At 45.8% G+C, this 21744-nt stretch overlaps 1 protein-coding gene across 1 annotated transcript in view; it reads right to left on the minus strand.

The window, feature by feature from the left end:
- The window catches only part of CNTNAP2 (contactin associated protein like 2), a 1359261-nt gene that overhangs the window by 104650 nt on the left and 1232867 nt on the right, over window positions 1-21744 (minus strand). Inside the window, exon 20 of the mRNA XM_029921999.1 lies at window positions 12854-12947. Coding sequence (XP_029777859.1) covers window positions 12854-12947 — 94 coding nt within the window. The remainder of the gene's footprint in view (window positions 1-12853; window positions 12948-21744) is intronic.

The raw sequence follows: 21744 nt of genomic DNA on the forward strand, positions 1-21744 counted from the left end.
CATACTGCTTTATTCCATCTACCTAAGCTGAGCATGTATGCACCATCCTGCTCATGTTTGCAAATGTCCACGAATGTGCCACTAGTACTTCTTGTGGGTTACAGATAGATTTTAACAAGTAGGTGCATTCACACATATGAAATCTCTGAATACTGAGGACCAACTGTACATATACGAGAAATTAAATTTTCTGTGTCTCCCAGAATACTTCTGAATGTTATAATAAAAGGAAGTTTGGCTTTCAAAATGTTTGTTTATTTAGAAAAATTGGGTATACAAATGGATGCTGTGTGAAAAGACAGGTGAGCCGAAGATTTGGGACAGAAATAGATCCCCTGTTCTTGACAGTCTGTTTTGAGCAAAGCTAAAGATGTCATGAATTACTGTATTTTAATGATAAATGCCTTTTTTGGGTTTGTTTTTGTTGATGAAAAATAATTTAATCTTGGAAAACAAGACGGAGAGATGATGCTACCCATATACTTTTCATTGAAAGTTTCTCAAAGTTTTCAATGTTTATTTTATTCTTTGTTGTTTTTTTATGTTTGTTTATATTTTTCAAATATATATTTTTAATGTTTTATTTATTTTTGAGAGAGAGAGAGAGACAGCGTGAGCAGGGGAGGGTCAGAGAGAGAGGGAGACATAGAATCAGAAGCAGGTTCCAGGCTCTGAGTTAGCTGTCAGCACAGAGCCCGATGTAGGGCTCGAACCCACAAACCATGAGATCATGACCTGAGCCAAAGCCGGACGCTCAACTGACTGAGCCCCCCAGGTGCCCCGATGTTTATTTTTTGAGAGAGAGAGACAGAGTGCAAGCAGGGGAGAGACAGAGACGGAGAGAGAGGGAGAAACAGAATCTGAAACAGGGTCTAGGCTCTGAGGTATCAGCACAGAGCCCAACGTGGGGCCCAAACTCAAGAATGATGAGATCATGACCTGAGCTGAAGTTGGCTCAGTTAACTGACTGAGCCACCCAGGCACCCCTATTCTTTTTTTTTTTTTTTTTTAACAAGTAACTTGGCACTGAGGTCAGCCCTTTCTTTATTTTCACAAACTGAAAATCAAAAATCAGATGTAATAACAGTTTCTAAGATGGACTGGATGCACTGAGTACTTACTATGTGCCAGGCCCTGTGACAGGCACTTTACATTTCTGATACCATTTCTGATCTTCACAACAAAGCATATGCCATGGGTAGTGCCACCATTAGACATACAGAGAATCTGCTGAGGCTCGTTTAGGAGATGGGACACCTAACCCAGGTGTCTGACCCCAGAGACTGTGCGTTTAAACTTCACTCTCTGTAATCTCCTCTTTGAGTCTAAACTTTATTAAAAGATTTGCTTTTACAACTGTTTTACCTTGATGCTGAGAGTGTGTATTTAGGTCAAATTGATCTAATTAGTAATTATACTTGTTTAAGACACATTTGGGTGACAAGGAGAGATGATGATATTGATGGTATGTTATTTTAGAAAGGATATTGAATTAACCTGTTATGTGACCTTGGCCCAATCACTTCACCTCCGTGGGCATGATTTCACTCAGATGTGATATGACAGAGTTTAAAGAAATTATTTCTTAGGACCTCCTGTGATTCTACAAAACTAATAATAATGAAAAAAAAATCCCCATACATTTCCAAGAATGACAGCTGAAGGCAATTAAAGAAGAATGAGAAGCCAATTTTCAACTATAAGTCACTGGACAAATTCCTTCCATGTAGAAGATTTCCTTCAGCCTGTAAGAGATCTTGGGCATTGAGACTATGCTAAATTTTCTTTAGGACATGAAAAATTAGGTATAATTGCTTCTCTTCAGTTTTAATATTACCTCTCACTATCACTTAAACAAGCTCTCTCATCAGAGTTTTACTTCTTTAATCATTATAATAAAAGCCAAAGCAACTAAGCAGAAATTTCAATTACCTATTTGCCATTTGTTCATTTATCAGTTCTGCTGCGTTCCACTCTTAGGATATGGAGATAAATCACAAAGAGATGAGTTTTCAGGGCCTCTCTCTGAAAGCAGGGTCTCTCCTCTGTCTCCATTTTTAGAAATGCATGATATTAATCATCCCCTTGAATAACAACTCTAGGAGAACTACAAAATTCCAAGCTGTAAATAAGTGTTTCACCCCCATACATTTCCTAATCTCTATGGGCAACGGCAAGAGGATCGAGATGGAGCAAGGAGGTAACGGTGTAGTCGTTTTGTGCTCCTCTTGTGCGTCTCCAACCCTCCTGCTGCGTCAAGGGCATCAGCCTCTGGTAGACGGACTACAAGCCCAGGGGGAAATGACTCCAGAGAAGAATGTGGACTAGTTCTTCCTTTTCTTCTATTGCTTTTTAAAAAACTACAATTTGTCTTGAGGTTACTGCAAAATCATATGCTGTTGTAAGAAAGGATACAGAGAGTTCCCTTGAATATTTTGCCCAATTTCTCCCAAAGGACACATTTTGCAAAACTATAGTATAATGTCATAATCAGGATGTTGAGATGGATAGAATGCACTGATTGTATGTGTATCATGTGTGTGTGTAATTCTATACAATTTCATACCTGTGTAGGTTTGTGTATTCACCACCACAGTCAAGATAATGAATAATTCCAACAATTTCTAAGAATTCCTTGTGTTGCCCTTTTTTTGGTAAAGTTTAATTATTTTGAAAGAGAGCATGTGAGAGAGCAGGGGAGGGGTAGAGACAGAGAGAGAGAATCCCAAGCAGGCCCCATTGTCAGCAAGGAGCCTGATGCAGGTCTTGACCTCATGACCCTCAGACCATGACCTGAGCCGAAATCAAGAGTCAGATGCTTAACCAGCAGAGCCACCCAGGTGCCCCACATGTTGCTTTTTTATACCATCTCGGATCCTCTTTGTCCTTTCTTCCTGCCCCTGTCACTAACCACCAGTTAACAGTAATCTATCCTCTGTTTCCAAAGTTTTATCATTTCAAAAATGTCATGTAAATGGAATTACTAGGTACGAACCTTCTGAGATTGGTTTTTTTTCCTCCTCAGCATAATTCCCTAGAGATTCATCCAGGTTACTTAGGGCATAGTTTGTTCCTCTTCGCATTTATTGCATGTCCTCTTCCATAGTCTGGAGACAACACTTGTGTTGTTTGTCACTGGGGCTATCTTTTCTCTTTTGCCTTTCTGAGTAATGACCCATGACCTAGTCAACACCCATGTGGCTGCAGAGGGAACGAGGGGTAGAGATGGGAGAAGGTGGGATTTGCTCCAGGAAGTGCTCAGTTTTTGACATGCGGCAGAGGACTGCGCCTCAATGGGATAGTCGTGACCGTGTCCAACACAGAAGTCTTAATTTTATTCCCCAGCCCCCAAACTAGGTGTCTCCCGGTGTTGCCCTCAGGAAACGGTACCACCGTTTACCCATCTATTCAAGCCCCAAAGCTGAGGAATCCTCTTTGACATCTCTTCCTTTCAGCTGCTACATCTTGTCTATCGCCAAATCCTATGGGCTCTACATTCAGTACATTCCTATTCAAAATACTTCATCGCTACCACCACTATGGCTTCGGGGTAGGAACTGCCTTCTTTCACCTGGGCCCTCCCATTGGAATTTGACTGCTCTCCTGTGTCCATCTTGCCTTCTCCTCCCCTGCTCTTCACCTCCCAACAGCTGCAGTTAATATAGCAAACAGTGGTCAGAATGAGACTTCGAATACGTAAGTCAGATTGAAGTCTTCTCCTTCCCATCTCCCTTAGCATAAGACTTCCTATAATGGTCTGTCATCTTCACTCTCTGGCTGCTGGCTAACCCTCTAACTTCGGGTATCTTCGACCACTCTGTCCCATCCTTACTGTGTCCCAGCCACACCGTCTCTCTTGCTGTTCCTTGAACAAGCCCAGCACATCTCTACCTAACCTCCCAGTCTCTGCATTACCCTTCATGCTTCCCGGAATGCTTCTCCTCTGGGTACTGACACATAGTCCTTCCTAGCTTCATTAGGTCTCTGAACACCATCTCCTCTGACAGGACTTCCCAGCCAGCCTACCCCTCTGTACTCCTAAACACCTTGATTTTTCTTGATAGCATTGATCACTAGCTAACATTTTATCAACTATTTTCTCATTCTTTGTCCCTGCCTTTTAAAATATATGCTTCATAAAGGCAAGGGCTTTTCCATTTCATGCATTGTTTTATCCCTACCACCTGGTGTATATAAGCACTCAAAATAGTTTTGGGTGAATAAATGATTTCCCCCAATTCCTTTACTCATACCTTTTAACCCTCAAGGGCTAAGCAGTTTTCCTGTGATACAGAGACAGTACCCAGGCTTCTAGCTAACACGGGGAAGACAGAGGCTATTTCTTAGTTGCAGAGAATTTGATGAGAGGGAACATGGTAGATTTTGTTAAAGTCCCTAGTTCTTCCCCCACTGTCTGTGCATCTACTTTGTCACTTTACTTTTCCTTCTACTGAAGGAGTCTTTCCCTTCTCCTCAACTCTGGATTCAGCTGTATGACTTCCTGTGGACAATGGCATGTTAGTGTGGCAAGACCAAAGGCTTGAAAAGTGCTTGCATGAGTGGGCTTATGCTCTCGTGCCTCGGCAGTTGGCGTGTGGTGAAGATGCCCACACTAACTACACAAACCCAGGAGACAGGTGACAGGTGCACCACAGAGGCATTCAGCCCTCAGCTGACCCACAGTTAGCAAGAAAAAATGATTATTGTTTTAAGCCACTAAGTTTTGGGATTGTTTGTTACATGGCTTTTTTTTTTTTTTGGTCAATAGCTACATGAGACAGGAAGTAAAATCAAGGCATTTGTTGTTGTTGTTGTTTTAAAGCCTTAGAGTACTATGAGAGAAAGAGGAGGCACAGGGGGAGAGAGAAGAGCTAAGTTTTGTTCCAGAGAGCAGGAGGTGTGCTTATAAAGGGAGAGAAAGGGGACTGGGAGGAGGCTGCCAGGGAGGGGGTCTTGCACCAATGCAGAGCAACCCAGCCTTCTTCAGAAAGGAAAGAGGAGTGAGCAGGCAGCCTCTCAGTCTTGAGAGGAGTGGACTCTGAGATACAGCCAATGGCTTGCCATTGGGGCTGCCCTGGGGGCTGTTGACATCTGTCATGGGGAGGATGAAAGGCACGATAGAGACTAGGGGCCTGTCTCAAATGAGAGCTGGGGTGGGGGGACAGAAGGAAGCAAAGGGAGCAATGGCAGATGCTCCTTGGAGCACTGCAGGAGTCAGACAGGGACTCTAAGTTCACCAACTGCAGATTTTTACCGTGAGGATGCTGCACTAGAGGCCAGAAGATGCAGGTCATATAAACCTAGGGAAGGACAGCATGATCCCCGTCCCTCCCTGTGATGATGTCAAACAAACACTCAAGCTGCCACATCCTGCTGCCCCTTCCCATCTGTATTCTGTTTACCTGGTCACCACCTTACAGAAAGAAGCAAGGATGGGGAAGGCCACTGGAGAGACTGACAATTGCTACTCAAGAGGGACAGAGCACAACCAGAAGGGACCATTGAAATGATCGAGGCAGACTCAACCATAAACTAGACTGGCATTTGGTAGGTTTGCCCTTGCTATCTGGAAGGAAGATCTGATGGTCAAAGACAAATAAAGACACCAGGTTTCTTCTGCATATCCAAGTTGTTCTGTGCATTACAATGTGCAGTTCTGTTATAGCCATAGCACCTGGAGCCTTTTACTCACTCTGTTAGACATTTTTCACCCAGCAGATGATGTTGTCTTTCTAAAGTATCAACCTGGTCAGCTATTCTCCTGATTGAAAAAAAAAAATCCCTTCCATTGAAACCTTTTTGCTCCCAAGGTTGAAACCTTAACATGCCTTGTAAATAAATCCTGTAACACGGAGATGCTGCCAGGGCCCTACCTTATGTCTCTACACTCACCTCTGACTCCAAAGACCGAGGCCTGTGGTCCCTGTTGCTCTGAGCTTTCTTCCTGGCCTGGGGAGCACATTGGGCAGGATTTCAGGGTGAGCAGGAACTGCTGGGGAGTTAATAGTCTTGGAAGTGGCCCTTACCCAACCTGGTTGGGGAGGAAGGGCAGTGATGTTTTGGCTTCCTCCTGCATCAGTTGAGATACTGAGAGGCATGTTCTGCATCACCTCCCATGATTCCCCACTGGTTCTGAGCTCCCACTGCCCACGATGGTGAGTGACTTGATAATGTCCTGTTTCTTCCCCTTCATTGCTCTGCTAATATGCCCTGAGATCTTCTCCCAAATCAGTTGTATTCCAAACCCTCCTCTCCCTGCCATTCTCATCTCCTCTCTCCTTGCCACCACTCCCTCCAGAGACTTCTTCCCTAGAACACAGGCTGGGTCTCTGCTCTCAAGTGCTCCTCCTGCATGAACCCAACACAAGACAGTTGATCATATCATGTATCAATTCCTACTGGGTCACGTGTTTAGAGTGAATCTCAGTGTTGCTAATAATTCATTCTTGTCCTGGCAGGAGGAAATTGGGACTGTCCTGGGCAAAGGAGGACATTTGGACTACTTGTAGAGTCTGCTTTAGTCTATACCTGCATACTGCTGCTAATTTTTTTTTTTTAATCACTTGACTCTTCATACTGTAGTTTCAACCACTCTGAATGAAGCCTGCTGTGGCTCCTCAAGCTTCCCCCATAGCACACTGTGTTTCCAAGGATACTCACAACCATACCTCCCATCCCACATGTTCCTTTGCAGTGGGAATTTGTCATGAAGCCACCAAGAAGTAGAGTCTGCTTCTCCTTTCCTGGAAAATGGGCTGGAGTCCAGATTTTGGCCAATAACTTGAGGTAAAAGGGACACAAGTAACTTCTAAGGTGAGAACTTAGGGGTCTCTAGCTTGTGCCTTGATTTCTGGGGATGCCTGTTCTTAGGGCCCAGATGTCACTCAGGGAGGACGTCCACATGGCCATGATATGGAGCCATAAGGGAGAAGGGAGTCCCCCTCACGGACAGCCTCTGCTAGACTCGTGGGCATCCATGTGAATGGGGACACTTTGGATCATCCAGCCACGTTAACACTCCCCTGAGACCACATCCACTCAGGCCACAGCATCACTGTGTGCAATAGTAGAGTATTGTTCAAGGCACAGGGTTTTAGGTAGGTTGTTGCGGAGCAACCGAGAATTGGAACAGCCCTCTTACTCCCGCTCTCTACGCCACCCTGCTCCTTTGCACAGACAACTCTGACGTCTCACTCAGGTCTCAGCTTCCGTGCCACCTCCTCTGGTGCGCCTTCCCTCGTTCCTGGGCTGGGTGAAGCGCCCTTCCTACTCGTTCCCAAAGAATCCTACCCTTCCTTCTTCCGTTCATCCTGCCACGTGTGCTCCTACTTCGTCTTCTAGATAGAACTCAAGCCTTCTAAAGGCAGCAACCATGCCTCTCCTGAACACTGCTGGTGTATCGACAGCACATAAGTGCCTGAAATAAGGCAAATGATCACTACGCCCTTGCCTAATTATGATTGAACAAAAATAGCTAATGTGTATTACACACATACTACGTGGCACCCTGCACTATCTCTTAAACATGTTATTATTTTGCCGAATTCTGTGAAGTATGGATGGTTGCCATCCCTATTTTACACACAGGGGAACAGAACGCACAAGATGTTAAGTAACGTTGCACGATCACACGGTTTGCAAGTCGTTAAGGGAGAGTATAAACCCACATGGTAATAGCAAAGTCTGTTCTTAGTTCTAACTCTGTTTTAAAAAAATTGTTAATGTTTTTAATTTATTTTTGAGAGACAGAGAGAGACAGCATGAGCAGGGGAGGGTCAGAGAGAGGGGGAGATACAGAATCTGAAGCAGACTCCAGGCTCTGAGTTACCTGTCAGCCCAGAGCCTGATGCACGGCTCAAACCCATGAACTATGAGATCATGACCTGAGCCAAAGCTGGACGCTTAACTGACTGAGCCACCCAGGTGCCCTATCTTAGTTCTAACTCTTATGTATCAAGCAGGATAGGTGAGGTTGTGCCACAGTAACAAATAGCACTTTAGTTCCAGTAGCTTAAAAAAGTAAGCATTTTTGTTTGTTTGTTTGTTTTGTTTTTCTTGTACTACAGGTTTTTCATGAGTTGACAGGGTTGTCTCTTCATTGTGGTCATAGAGGGACCCAGGTGATGGAACCACCACGGCCTTTAGGTTTTCCAGTCCCCATGACAAAGGGACAGAAGGCCTCTGGAGGGCCTTTCACCAGCAATTAAGTGGCCTAGCTCAGAAATTTGCATTTGTCTTTTCTATTTATAACTTTTGGCCAGAAATATTCAGTGAGCAGCATAATGTCTATGACAATATACCACCTCACCAATGAGTGGAGACAGAAGTATGTCATTTCCTGCTCTGTGAGAAGCCTTCGCCAAAGTTCCAGAAATTTTTGGAAAGTCCTAGAATAAGGATCTTTTATCAAAAGATCACAATACTCACATTCTAAAATATAATGGAAATCATATAGTGGCTACCAATAGGTATATCTTTTTCAGAGTTGTTTTAAATAATAGCAGGTTGGAAAATATTATGATCTGGGAGCATTAAGACTTACACACTATATTCAATTCAAATGGATAGATATTTACCTTTAATTTTACCACTCCAGACCCTGCCACTGACAAATGATCAGTAAAGCGACAATTGCCCTGCATCAGTATTCAACTTTTTCCAAACACAGTTTCTCAAATTTCTGCAGAGGAATTGCTGCCTTTTTCTTATAAAACACATTTACTTTATTATGATTTTATATTACTGTGATTTACAACCTTGGCACAAAGAATTAATTTGAAAAAAATTAGAAAAGAGGGGACATAATTACCTTTCTAAACATTAAAATTAAAATGAATATGCCATCTTGAAAGCAGGCTGTTACACTAAGCTTCACAATGGGATGAGCAGGGTGCACTGACACTCTTCTGATTCAAATCTATCCTGCGTCCACAGCAGTGGCTGATATCAAGGAGCCCTGAATCGAATTACCCTTTTAGTTCTCACATGGGTTAGCAGGAACATGTCTACTTCAAGGTTGCATTTCCTACCTTTTTAAAAAAGAAAATGACTCCCCTGATAAATCATGTGGTTTTGGGGTTTCTAGGTTTTCCCTAATCTGGTCTCACTCAATTCGGGAAACACAAAGTACAAATGAATGTCTAGTGAGCCTTTGTTGAAATCCTCTCAGTAATGGAGAGCCCATGGCCTCAAAATGGTGGCCCTTCATTTTTTAAATAGCGGTAGTTATTAGGAAGTTCTTCTTCCAGGGACTGAAGTCTTGCTTTCACTGGTCTTCTCTGGTCCTGGTGAGTCAGTCTCTACGTGGCTTCACCAGCCCAGGCTGCAGTTGTCAAAGTCTGGCAATGGATTCTTTCATGTCTTTTAATCATATCTTAGTATCCCCAGGCCTCTTGATATTTCTTTGGTGGGGGGAGGCTTTTGTTCATCTAGTCTTTTCAGCAGTTGATTAATATCTGTCCTAAAATGAGGTGCACAGGGATAGATCATGACATCCCGGGGAGTGACTGTACTTCTTGCTCTGGATACGATTCTCTTATTAACATAGCTCAGTACTGTACTTATTAAAACATCAATCACTCCCAACATATTGGCTCCTACCGAACTCCCCATGAAATCAACCTGAGTCTTTTTAGGATTCTAGGAGGTCTTCTGTCTTCTACTTAGTTGTTTTTCTTCTTCCTTTTTTTGGGGCTTAATGCAGGAGGTAAGTTCATCTTTATTATATTTCATGTCATTATTTTATTCTGTCTTTCTAGGCCATTGAGATGCTTTTGAAGGTATTTTATGTTTTTATCATCCAACTTACTAAATCATCCTCTCAGCTATGTGTCATTTGCAAACTTAATATACATTCTATTTGTATCTTTATCCAAGACATTGATAGAAACATTGGGGGAAAAAAAGTAAACAGAAGCTCCTGCTTCAGGCTTCGACTTATATTTTTTTTCCCCTTGATTTAAAGATTTTTGAGATACTAATAAATCTGTTGCTGGAAATCACACCCATAAAATCTATAACCTCCCACAGTTGGTAAATGATAAAAAACAGACATCATGAGAGCTGATGAAATTTCTACTTTGTGGAACTTTGTGGCTAGTGATTCCGACTTCCTTCTAGAAGGATTCAGAAACGTAGGGCCCATGAGAGTCAGTTGCTGATGGAAGTCATTGCCGTGGGGACGAGTGGCAGCATCGTACCTCCCTGTCCTGTGCATGCTGTCATATCCACATGGGGATCAGGGACTTCCTTACAGGTATTTATATGTACTTTATGCAACCCCCTGGCACATACGCTGTGCATGTGCATGGCACAATCTTCCTCTGGTGGACAGAAAACTCTGGGTGTGACACTCACTTGGCACAGCTTAACAGCACAATAAATTCCTTTTTTAAAAATTTTATATATTTTTCTATTTTTAAGAGAGAGAGAGAGAGAGAGAGAGCGCACACACACAAGTGGGGGAGGTACAGAGAGAGAGAGGGAGACACAGAATCAGAAGCAGGCTCCAGGCTCTGAGCTGTCGGCACAGAGCCCGATGTGGGGCTTGAACTCATGATCTGTGAGATCATGGCCTGTACTGAAGTCAGACACTTAGCTGACTGAGCCACTAAGGCACCAACTCCACGCCCCCACCTGCTTTTTTTTTTTTTTTAATACTTTATGTGTATTTATTTTGAAGAGAGAGAGAGTACAGCATAGTAAATCTTAGTTTCAGAGGCTGGTGCCCTTATGGTGTTACTGCTCACGACCTCGAAGGCCCATGCTACAGTGCATGTTCTGATTTTGCTCAGGTGTGACTGGGATCACGTAGCCCGAATTACTGATGAACCAGAGGCTGTTACTTAGAGTGAGGGAAGTTATCAATCCCTCAGCACTCCCGGCAGAACTTAACTTTGTGACTTTTCATGAAGCCATGGAGTTCACCGTTGCAGGTGTGAGTTCACGGTGGACGTCACTCTAAGAATATCCCAGCGTAGTGTCTTAGGAATATCATACTATCCTGGGGTAGATCTGTTTTGAAGCAATGAGGATGGCCCTGAAGGAGCACTTGACATTTTCAGTTATTCTTGACTGAGTTGCAGGAACGCACGTGGCCAGACACGGGGACTCACCAGCGTCTCCGGATGGACGCCGGTTGATGGCGAGGCTCTCCCCCACTGAGCAGCCCCTTCTCGCTGCTGGCTGAGGCAGGGTGTCCCCGCTGGACGAGTTCCTTTGATCTGCTGGAGGCCACGGGCTCTCGTCAAGTGAGCCCTACCTTGAAAACCCTGCTTGACCGCCGACCAGGAGAGTGACTTTGGCGGCTGGCTCTCTCTGCTTCCAGATGAGGAAAACAGTCACAGCTCTGGCTTCCCTGGGTGGTTGTGACAGTTAGCGGCACATTTACACACAGGAGATGTTTCGCACGAAGCACACAGTGCGTGGGCATGAATTTCAGCCCTCCTTCTGTTCCCACCTGGCTGTGCAGGTGGCACTCCTCTTGCCTTGTCCCGAGGATGTGGCCTTTCCCTCCGGAGGCCTGTGCCCTGCTCTGCTTGTCTGCTGCCTTGTCTCGTATGTTCCTGCTTCTGAGTCCACGAGTACTTTTTGCTCTTGGCCACATTCTGGTGTGAGATGTGGCATGAGCCAGCACAGAGACTATGGCATGGAGGGTTGGGGGTGCAGGCCAACGTGTCTGCCTGCCTGGGTTCAAGTTTGGCTCCACCTCTTACTAAGTAGGCGGTCTCGGGCAAGATGTTTAACCTCTCTGCACCTTGGTTTTCTCACCTGTAAAATGGAGACGGTCTTGTATGCTCTTGAATAATAATCTGGATGATCTCATAGACTCACTATGAAAGTCCAGTGCGGTCATCTATCTACGGTGCTTAGCACGGAGGTCAGCTTGCAGTAAGGCCTACATAAGCATACATCATTGCTTTCCTTATGGACCAGGTCACCTGTTCTCCTAATTATCTGCCCTGCCCGCATCTTTTAAAATGAGTGTGTGTGTGTGTGTGTGTGTGTGTGTGTGTGTGTTTGCAATTAATGACATCTGATCACCACTACTTGCTGGACACACACTCACCTCCTCCTTGGTTCATGCATCACCCACCATCTTAACCATTTCCATTCTCGCTCACAATATACATTCTCATAGTAAAAAAAAAATCTATCTATCTATCTACCTAACTATATTCTTTCATTGACTGTTCATGAATCACTTGAAGATCTGTAACCGATCACCTCTGTATTTTCATCGAGACAGTGCCGATCTACGGTAAGAAAAGGGCAAGAGTGACTCTCCGAGTCACAGTCACCCCTAGAGGTGGGCGCTCCGCCGCAGCTCCCTGCTGGACTTCTAACTTGCACATAATCTCAGCGAGCGCTCTCAGAGGGAGAGGAAGACCGAACCACGTTGACGTGCTTAGACAAAGAAGAAATTACATACTAGCAGTAGGTGCGAGTCTTTCATGAGCCAATGAGCACATTTCACATGCAGGAGCCAGGAACTGGCACTTGGCCTCACTTGTGTTTCAGTCTGTGTCACACCCCACACGACGCTGGCTCTACTGCCCTCACCGACACAGAGTCCACAACCACCAATCCCAACGTGTTTCAAGGGCAAAGCAGTGGCTTTAGAACATGTCACTTGAACAATTTACCCCCAAGATGATCTGATAAACCTCCTCTTCTGCATCACTGAGAAAAACAGCACACCTTCTCTTGAGCCGAGAAGAAAGATCAATGACCAAACCCAATGACAAGAAATTTACCCGGCCACTTGAAAAATCCAAATTCACATCACCTAACATAATTCTTATACCAAACATATTCTTACCGTACATTTATACCTAAGGCACAGAATTCTTACCGATAACTTTTCCTAGAAAGAGCGACTTGGGAGAGTTGAACAGGGTGTCAGATGATGTCGGCAGGTGGTAAGTCACAGAAGGGTAATGATCGAGCTGCAGGGAGAGAACGAGAGACATGGTTAGAAGGATACGGCTACCCTGTCCTGGAAGCAAATCTTCCGGGGGGGGGGGTGCTCCGGGGTCTGGCTATCTTACTTCAGAAGGTGCTGACTCTGAAATGCCAGCCTGAGAAACAGGAAGGCCATCTATGCCTTCTCTGGAGTTATTTGAAAACAATCTGAGCTTGGTAAGTGAAGACTCCTGATGAACCGTTCTTCGGCATAGGCACGATTTCTGTGAAGAATTTGCGCACATTTTCTGCTGGATTGAGATCCTTGGTCATTTTATTTATTTTATTTCTTTAAGTTTATTTTTATTTACTTTGAGAGAGAAACAGAGAGCAAGGGGGAAAGGGGCAGAGAGAGACAGAGAGAGAGAATCCTGGGCAGGCTCTATAGTTGTCAGCACAGAGCCCGACGTGGGGCTTGAACTCACGAACCGTGAGATCATGACCTGAGTCAAATCAAGAGCTGAACACCTGGGCGCCTGGGTGGCTCAGTTGGTTAAGCATCTGATTTCAGTGCAGGTCAACAGTTCGTGAGTTTGAACCCTACACCGGGCTCTGCACTGGTGGTGCAGAGCCTGCTTGGGATTCTCTCTCTCTCTTAAAATAAATAAATAAGCTTAAAAATAAAAAAGAGTTGGACACGTAACCTAATGAACCATCCAGGAACCCCCTTGCTCATTTTAATAAGAGTAAGATCCACTTGATCCAATCTTCGGTATTAATCTCTGAGACAGAAAATTCACGTAACAATGAATTTTCTTTAAGGTCCACTTATTGTCCAGTTTTATTCACCCTTCCATACTATACGCTTCCACACCAATACTGATCTCCGGGATGTATATTCAAATATGAACACACATACATAAATATGTATATTCAAGTGCTGAAATTCAAGTTGGATAAAATATAGCTTTTTGGCTTATCAAATGAGGGTGATCCCTGGACAGGGCAGGGACATTCGAGCCTGGAGGGGACAAAGCCACATTGGCTCCAGCATGGCTCTTCTTTCCGAGAGGTGAGTTGGAGGCGGAGGGAAGGGAACATGAAGCAGGTGGAAAGGGCTTACGGATAATGGCCGCCGGAGCAAGGCACACTTCTGATGACATTTCCCACGTACCAAGTGCAAACGCTGGTGTCCCAGGGCAGGACTTCTCTTGTCCTTCGTGTCCCAACATGGCTTTTCCTGCCTTAGCTGTCTTTTCACACCTGACACGGGCTAGTTCCGTTTCCCCCACTGGGAGCCCCTAGAGTTTTCTGTGCCTCTTTGCAGCCACCTTTGAAAAATCTCTTTTGTAGCCTTTCGCTTCCCTTGTGGTGGGTTGTGTACCTGCTAACTTAAGCAGGTGTAAGGTGCAGACCAAGGAAACAGCGCACCACTGTCCCTGTGCTGCTGGAACTGCACCAAGGGGCTTGCCACAGGCCGCAAGCACAGACCCCAGAAACCTGAGTCCTCCCGGGCCTTGCTGGTCACGCAGGGTGGGCAAAGCGGCCGGAGCCAGGCTGCTGTCCGCAGAAACGGTGCTGGGAAGGGAGCGCCTCTCAAGTGCCGCTTGCAGAATAAGCCTCTTTGAGGACCGATCTACACCTGACTCCCGAGACTTCTTACTAGGGACTCAGGGCTTATTGAAAAGCCAGGGTTCAAAGACTCATCACATCTCAGGAATCTGGGGAATCCTGACCTGCAGAGCAGGTATAGTAAGACATTGTGTGCGGGAACCGGTGGCACGGGAACAGAGCTCCAAAAACACTGGGAAGGCAAAAGCTGGCATGCTCAACTCGAATTCTGAAAAGTTTTCTATCATTTTAAGTGCATCACTAACAGGACACTTATTCTGGGGAGGGAGTCTTAAGATATTTTAAATCTCATAAAATTGTTATGCTGGCTGCTGAATATTAACTAGCTGCTTTGGCGCCATCTGGTGGCAAATATAGGTAACTGCTGCTGTCCTTCCCTCCACTTTCAAGTGCAGTCAGAAAGTTTTTATGGTCAAAAAAGGTACCCGTAGAATGACTAACTTGATTCAACATAATCGGCTACTCTACATGCTTCACAGCGGTGCTCTTCCTCCAAATACTTCTTATATTTTTTATCTGTCTTGCCAAAGAACTTAAAGACGGATACAAACGATGTATGTTCATTATAGAGAAAATAATAGTATGGATTTGCAGAAAAAAGCCCACCTGGGGATAATTAATGTTTTTATCAAGTCAATTTTTCAGTGAATATTCTTTTGATTTTTTTTCTACAAAAATTGGATGGAACCCAACTACACATATTGCTTTGTATTTACTTTTCATTACTTAAAGATGTATTATGAAATTCTTGTCAGTAAGTCTACAACTAAATCATTTGTCATGAATGACTGGCATTCCGTTTTATGAATATGCTGCTGTACATAATCTTAAAAACGGTCAAAATTTGATGTTTAGACTTTTAGATTTCTTTTGCCGTTTGGCTCTGTGCAGTGTCAAGCACATAGTAGGTCCTCAATAAAAATGTGTTGATATATGTTAATGTAACTTTTAAAGTAGTACATACAGGGGCACCTGGGTGGCTCAGTCAGTTAGGTGTCCGACTTCAGCTCAGGTCATGCTCTCACAGTCTGTGAGTTCAAGCCCTGTGTCGGGCTCTGTGCTCACAGCTCAGAGCCTGGAGCCCGCTTCCGATTCTGTGTCTCCCTCTGTCTGTGCCCCTCCCTAACTCATGCTCTGTCTCTCTCTGTGTCTCAAAAATGAATAAAGGTTAAAAAAAATTAAAAACAAATTAAAGTGCACACAGAGTGAAATCAGTCCCCAGATGTGGCCTGACCCACCCTGTGGAATTCCCTTCCTTTCCTTGAACTGTTTCTATGGATCCAGAGCAGACAGACGTGGCTTTTTAGCAGCCCTTTAATGCTACTTGTGTTGAGCTCACAGCAAAATAAAATTCCTGGCTTGTTTCCATAGGTTACTTTCAACTTTCCCTCTTTCCTGTATATATGGAGTTGAGCACCTGAACCCAAACCTAAATTTTATGCCTATGTATATTAAGTGCTTTTTTTCCCTCTTTTGTTGAAGCAAAAGTTTTTGAATCTTGATGCTGTCGTCTGAAATGTCAGTGATCCTGCCTGGTTTTGATTTATCTGTAAAGGTCTCGAATACTCCCAAGTCTTACTTCATCAAGGAGGTGGGGTCTGTCTGAGCCACAGGCCCACAGAGTGTTGCGTCCCTGATGGTGGAGCCCGGGGACAAGCCCTCCAGACGCGACAATAAGAGACGCTGTGAGGAACCCCCCCCCCCCCAGGGCCCACGTGCTCCAAACGGCTCTGCCTCCCACTGCACACGCACACCGCAGGCTAACATGCACCTGCGTCCCCACTGGCACTCCCGGGGCTGGCCTACTGCTCGGCCAGCAGGCTGCCCAGCACCAGGGCGGCCACACCGGAGCCCCAGTGCTCTCCGGAGGGCTGAACGATCCACCTTTTCTGACGACATAAGACCCTGCACTGGCCCTCGGGTCTGGGGGAGCCTCTACGAAATTCTCCTGGAGTTCCCTTCTGTCGGCCAGTTTCTCTCGATCATAGTTAATTCTGACATCAAACCCCCCACGTTTAACCCACTGTGTGGCTTCTCTCCTGACCGTGCCCAGACAGCTACACCGGGAAAGGAGGGAGCATGTAGTGAGCGACGACTGTATGTAAGCCTTGCTAGGCTTTTCACATCTTATTTCCTACTGAACACTGGAGGGTGTCCTCTTCTTTGGTAGTACGGAAAGTGTCCACAGTCAGGAGAGTAAGTGGCAGAACTGGCATTGTAGCCAGAGACCCAGCGGTAAAGTACCAGCCGCAGCCTCCAGAATGAGCCCAGCCATCCCCACGGGGAAAGGGAGAGGGTCGGCCGCATTTTAAGTGTTGACATTTGAAAGAGGAAATGCATTAAATCAGACAAGGCAAGAAAGGCTGAACCTGAGAAGCCCAAGGCCATGTCACACTATGTCATTTCACGTGAATGGCCAGGTAGCCTGCCGCCTTTCCAAGGAGCCTGTGCATTTGCCATGGTTCAGCGTAATAATTTCGAGGTAATTTCTTTGGGGTCCAAGTGAACTATTTTGCCACGTTTAGCTGGTGGTCATTTTACTGGCCGTTAAGAGGCGATAAGAGATTGTGTAATGGAGGCTCATAAAAATTAAGGGCTGTGAAGGCATGTGCCCCAGAATGACCTTAAGGGAGCACTAATTTGTTCAACATTTACCATTACACCGATTGGGCTGGGGCCTGTCCTATGCCGGAGTTGAGAGGTTTAATGTTCATTCGGGTATTATTTTACAATTTCGGTTCATTTGCATTTTTAAGGCAGCGGTTGAAGGGATTTTATCTGCTTTGGTTGTGTTTCTGGGGTGGAGTGGAGGAGGCAGGGAAGGAAGAGGGAAGAAAGACTGAAGCCCCCGGATTACGTCCCACCACGGAGGGGCGGGTCTATCGGAGATGAAGCGACTCTGGGGGCAAGGCCCCGGATGTTGGGCCTCCTCTCCTAATCCTTAGTTTCGGGTGATGCGTGGAATTAGCTCAGACACACTGAATTCAGAACATACCCTCTCGATGGAGGTTTTTATTCCGCACTGACGCTGAAGCCTGACCATAGGAAAGGTCATTGCAAACAGACATCAGGGACAAAACCAATGATCAGCTCCTCTTGTCCCCAGTCCATCCCTCTCCCTCCCTCCCCTCCTGAGCCCCGCCCCCCATGAACGTTATAGGAGAAGGGCTTTGCAGAGCAGAGACTAACTTTCTCCCCCATCTGGACCTCGTCCCACCTGGAGGTCCACAGAGGGGTCCCTGCGGGCCGTTTACAACGGACAACTGACCGAGAAAGCGAGAGAGCAGGATTTGAGCCCGGCTCCAAGGGCTCATTCACTGAAGTGACCCTTCCTGACCCCCAGCCGCTGTGTTCTCATTGGTGGAGAAGACACAGTAAACTTTCAGGAGAGTGGGAGACAGTAATGTGGAGGTTTTGTGGGTCTTCCACCAGCTACAGGGCCGCCGCCTGTCCCTTCCTGTCCCCTGGCTAGAGGGAGACTCTGTGAGGACAAGGACAAGCCGTACCACCCCTCCCTCCCTGAGAGCGAGCGCCTGGACCCTGAGCAGGGGGCTGAGCAGGCAGAGGGAACCTCCGGACCTCAGAGTCCAGGACGGCACCTCGCCTTTGGACTTGTGGCTGTTTCTTTCCTGCAGATTTATCTGTAAACCTCCTGGCCCTTTTAGGACCCACATGGAGTGGCCTGTGCCGCCTTAGGTGCTTGCTTAATATTTATTAAAGGGGTCATCACTGGCTGAGCCACCCTGAAGTGTCTGTATCTGCGGGTGTGCGCGCGCATGTGTGCATGTGTGTGCGCGCGCGTGTGTGTAAGGCACAGGAACCCTAGCTCTGCTTCCATTAGGACTCGGGTCTTCTAGGAGAGCCCTGTGGATGACCCAGTGACAGAAGGCCTCACAGAACTTTGCGGCCCTCAGGTGTGGGTGACTGTGCCTGACTGCGTCCTTGAAGACTGTGCGGAAGGAGACTGGCTGATGGCTTATTGTGACCCTGAATCCTTAAGCTTTGGTTCCCTTCCCGCTACTCTGAGAGCCTCTGGGAGTGGACACTGGCCCACTACTCAGTGTAGCCCGTTCCCGGGACCACATGGCATCCTTGTGGGGCCCACCGTGCCGGCCTCTCCAAGCCCGTCCTGTCAGGCCATGTGACCGCCCCTCCATTCCAAGAGTGACCAGCAATGCAGACGGCAGGTGGCCATCTGGGGTGTTGATCCAGTGAGAGGTCACACTGCATTCTACCTTAGTTCCACTTTGGCCTACACAGCTCCCAAGCCCCACTTACAGAGATCCTTACAGGGAGGAAGGAGGCCAGAAACACTCTCCTCTGTAGCTGAACCGTGGGGTACGTGGGAAACAGTCTGGCTCTGCGTGGCCCCATGAATGGGACTTAACTGAATAACGCAGTTACTGCGGATACACAAGCCAGGGAGTGTTATGTCTTCAGGGCAAGATCAGAGGAGAAGGTGGGTCTTCCTAGAGCGAGGGGAGGGAACAGCAGAGCGTTCTCCTCTCCCTGTTGCCTCTCTGCTCTGACCCTACTCAACCTCCCCCAGTCCTTTGGACCCACTGAGACCTCTTACACATGCTTCATTCAGCGCCTTGTATGTGCCTGGTATTTGCCTGGCATGAGCTTCTGTTCTCCCTTCACCAAAGACAATGAATCATTCCTTATTCTGGGAATTAATATACGGCCACTCACTTTTTTTTCTAGCCTGATGTCTCAGCACAGGGCCCCAGTGAGCTGGGCTCAGCCACCATCTCCTTAGCCCCTTCTCTTAAGCCTGCATCTGGCTCTGGGATCCCTGAAACTCCAAGACAAAGCAAAGGAGACTTTGCCTCCACAGCAAAGAAAGATCCAGCTGAATCCACTGGCCCCAAGTCTTTCTAGAATGGAAAACGCCTTATAAATGGGAGCTGGGGGCTCTCTCCCAGCACAAGCCATCTGGCCATGGGGAGGGAAAGTGGAGAATAGTGGCTGGTCTTTGCTCGTTTTCTCTTGTTACTGCTCCACCCTCTCCAACACCTGGGTAGCTAGGACCCCGTTTCTCTTCCTTGGAGGGCGGGAGGGACTGGGAATCCTGCGCTCCTTGTGAGGGTCTCAGAGGGGACTCTTCCAGATCCAGTGTGAGAGGGGAGGGGTGCTTTGCGGGAGTGGGAACAGGGCTGGGGTCAGCCACTCAACAGCTACTTGACATTCAACATGTCACAAATACCCGCTGGTGTTGCCTCCTTCATACAAGGAGGTTGGGCCAGATAATACTTAGTGTTTCTCTGAAAATGTCTTGCTACTATGGGTCTGAGAAGTAGTGTTTTCCCAGGTCCCTGGGGCTTTTTTTTTTTTTTAATGTTCCTTTATTTTTGAGAGAGAAAGAGAGAGACATACACACAGAATCTGAAGCAGGCTCCAGACTCTGAGCTGTCAGCACAGAACCTGACGTGGGTCTCCAACCCAGGAACCTTGAGAACATGACCTGAGCCGAAGTCAGATGCTTTACTGACTGAGCTGCCCAGGAGCCCCTCAGGTCCCTGGGGCTTTGAGCAGACCGCTGCTAAGCCTTGACTCCCAGGCATGGTAATGCCGTGTCATTTAGCACAATATTCCTTGGCAGCCAGTCCTAGTGAGGGCAGAGCAGGGAAGAAGGCCCCCCTCCCCACTCTATAAACCCCGGGGCCGAGTGTGCTCACATTCAGTTCCAAGACCACACGTCTAACCAGAGCCGTCTCTGCCGTACGTATTTAAATATCTCAGCAAATTTGGCTCCTAATATTCAGCCTCGAGGAAATGCTTACATAAAGGTCAGGTTCAGTCAGGGAATCTTAAGGAGCCTAAAGACAGCTTGTTTGCTCCTCCTTCTCCACAAATGTAGAGGAAATCACAGGGAGAGTTAGTGACTTTGCCTAAGTCCAAAGACTCTAATGGTGGCATCAGCCTTGAACCAATATGAATAAACTCACAGGAAGTTTTTTTTCCCAGAACTGCTTAAGGCTTAAAAGAGATAAAGGATTTAAGAGACAGCTCTTCCTTCGCTGTATGTGTGTGTTATTTCTCCCTCAGAGATGGCAGGAGGGTTCATTGATGGCTTCATAAACAATTTTAAAATGAGAGGCATTGTAAGTATTGATTGGTATTGTTACTATGCTGTTATTATTATGGTGATGTAATCAGCACAATATATCTGCCTCATAAGGTCCAGGGCAACTGGAATTTAGGGGTATTGATGCATCAAAAAAACCCTAATGAATCCATTAGGTGGTTTATGTTTTATACCAAAAATTCCTCAAAATTGTAAAAAGGAAAAAAAATTAGCTTTCAAATGTTGGCTTGCTTCCCTGAGCCTAACACTCCACCTACTGGAAAAACACCGAATATTATTTAAAGCATAAATTGTTAAAAAAACAAACATACTGGTTTTGTATCAAAAAATCTGTATGGTTTTTAGAAATCTCAGTGAATGGGAAGAGTAATTCTATTTTCATAGCTGATATAACCTTTCTTTACCAGCACTAGTTTTAAAGACTTTTATGGTAGAAATGCCCCAAACACTCTGCAGTGTTTTTCAAAGAATTCAGTCAAAAAATATCTAGGACTTTAGGTTTGCATTTTGACTTGCACGTGAGAATTAAGAAGATAAAGGTAAGGCTTTAAAAATCCATATTTGGGCTAATCTCTGGTAATTATGTCTCCAAGTTTCTTCTTAGACATCTCGTATGAGCATAGCTTGCGGCTTTTATACAATTTCATATTAAATTTTTTTAATGTTTATTTTATTTTTGAGAGAGAGAGAGAGAGAGACAGAGCATGAGCAGGGGAGGGGGCAAAGAGAGAGGAAGGCACGGGATCTGAAGCAGGCTCCAGGCTCTGAGCTGTCAGAACAGAGCATGACATGGGCCTCAAACTCAAGAACTGTGAGATCATGACCTAAGCAGAAGTGGACGCTCAACTGACAGAGCCACCCGGGCACCTCTGTACAATTTCATATCTAAAATCACATCAGTAACCCGTCAATTTAATCATTTCACATAGGGGTGGTTTTGACAATAATTTACATAATTAGCATCAACTAAATAATTTCATATGGGATATTTTCCTGTAGGGCTCACGGCCAAACACATTTTAGTAGATTATAAAATGGCTTTCCAGGAGTAAGGAAAAGCAAATAAATGGGTGGTAAGAGGTAGAAGACAAAGAAGAGGAGTAAGAACAAAATTAGAA

This window comes from Suricata suricatta, chromosome 2 (assembly GCF_006229205.1).
Source record: "Suricata suricatta isolate VVHF042 chromosome 2, meerkat_22Aug2017_6uvM2_HiC, whole genome shotgun sequence".
In the NCBI taxonomy this organism is placed as follows: Eukaryota; Metazoa; Chordata; class Mammalia; order Carnivora; family Herpestidae; genus Suricata; species Suricata suricatta.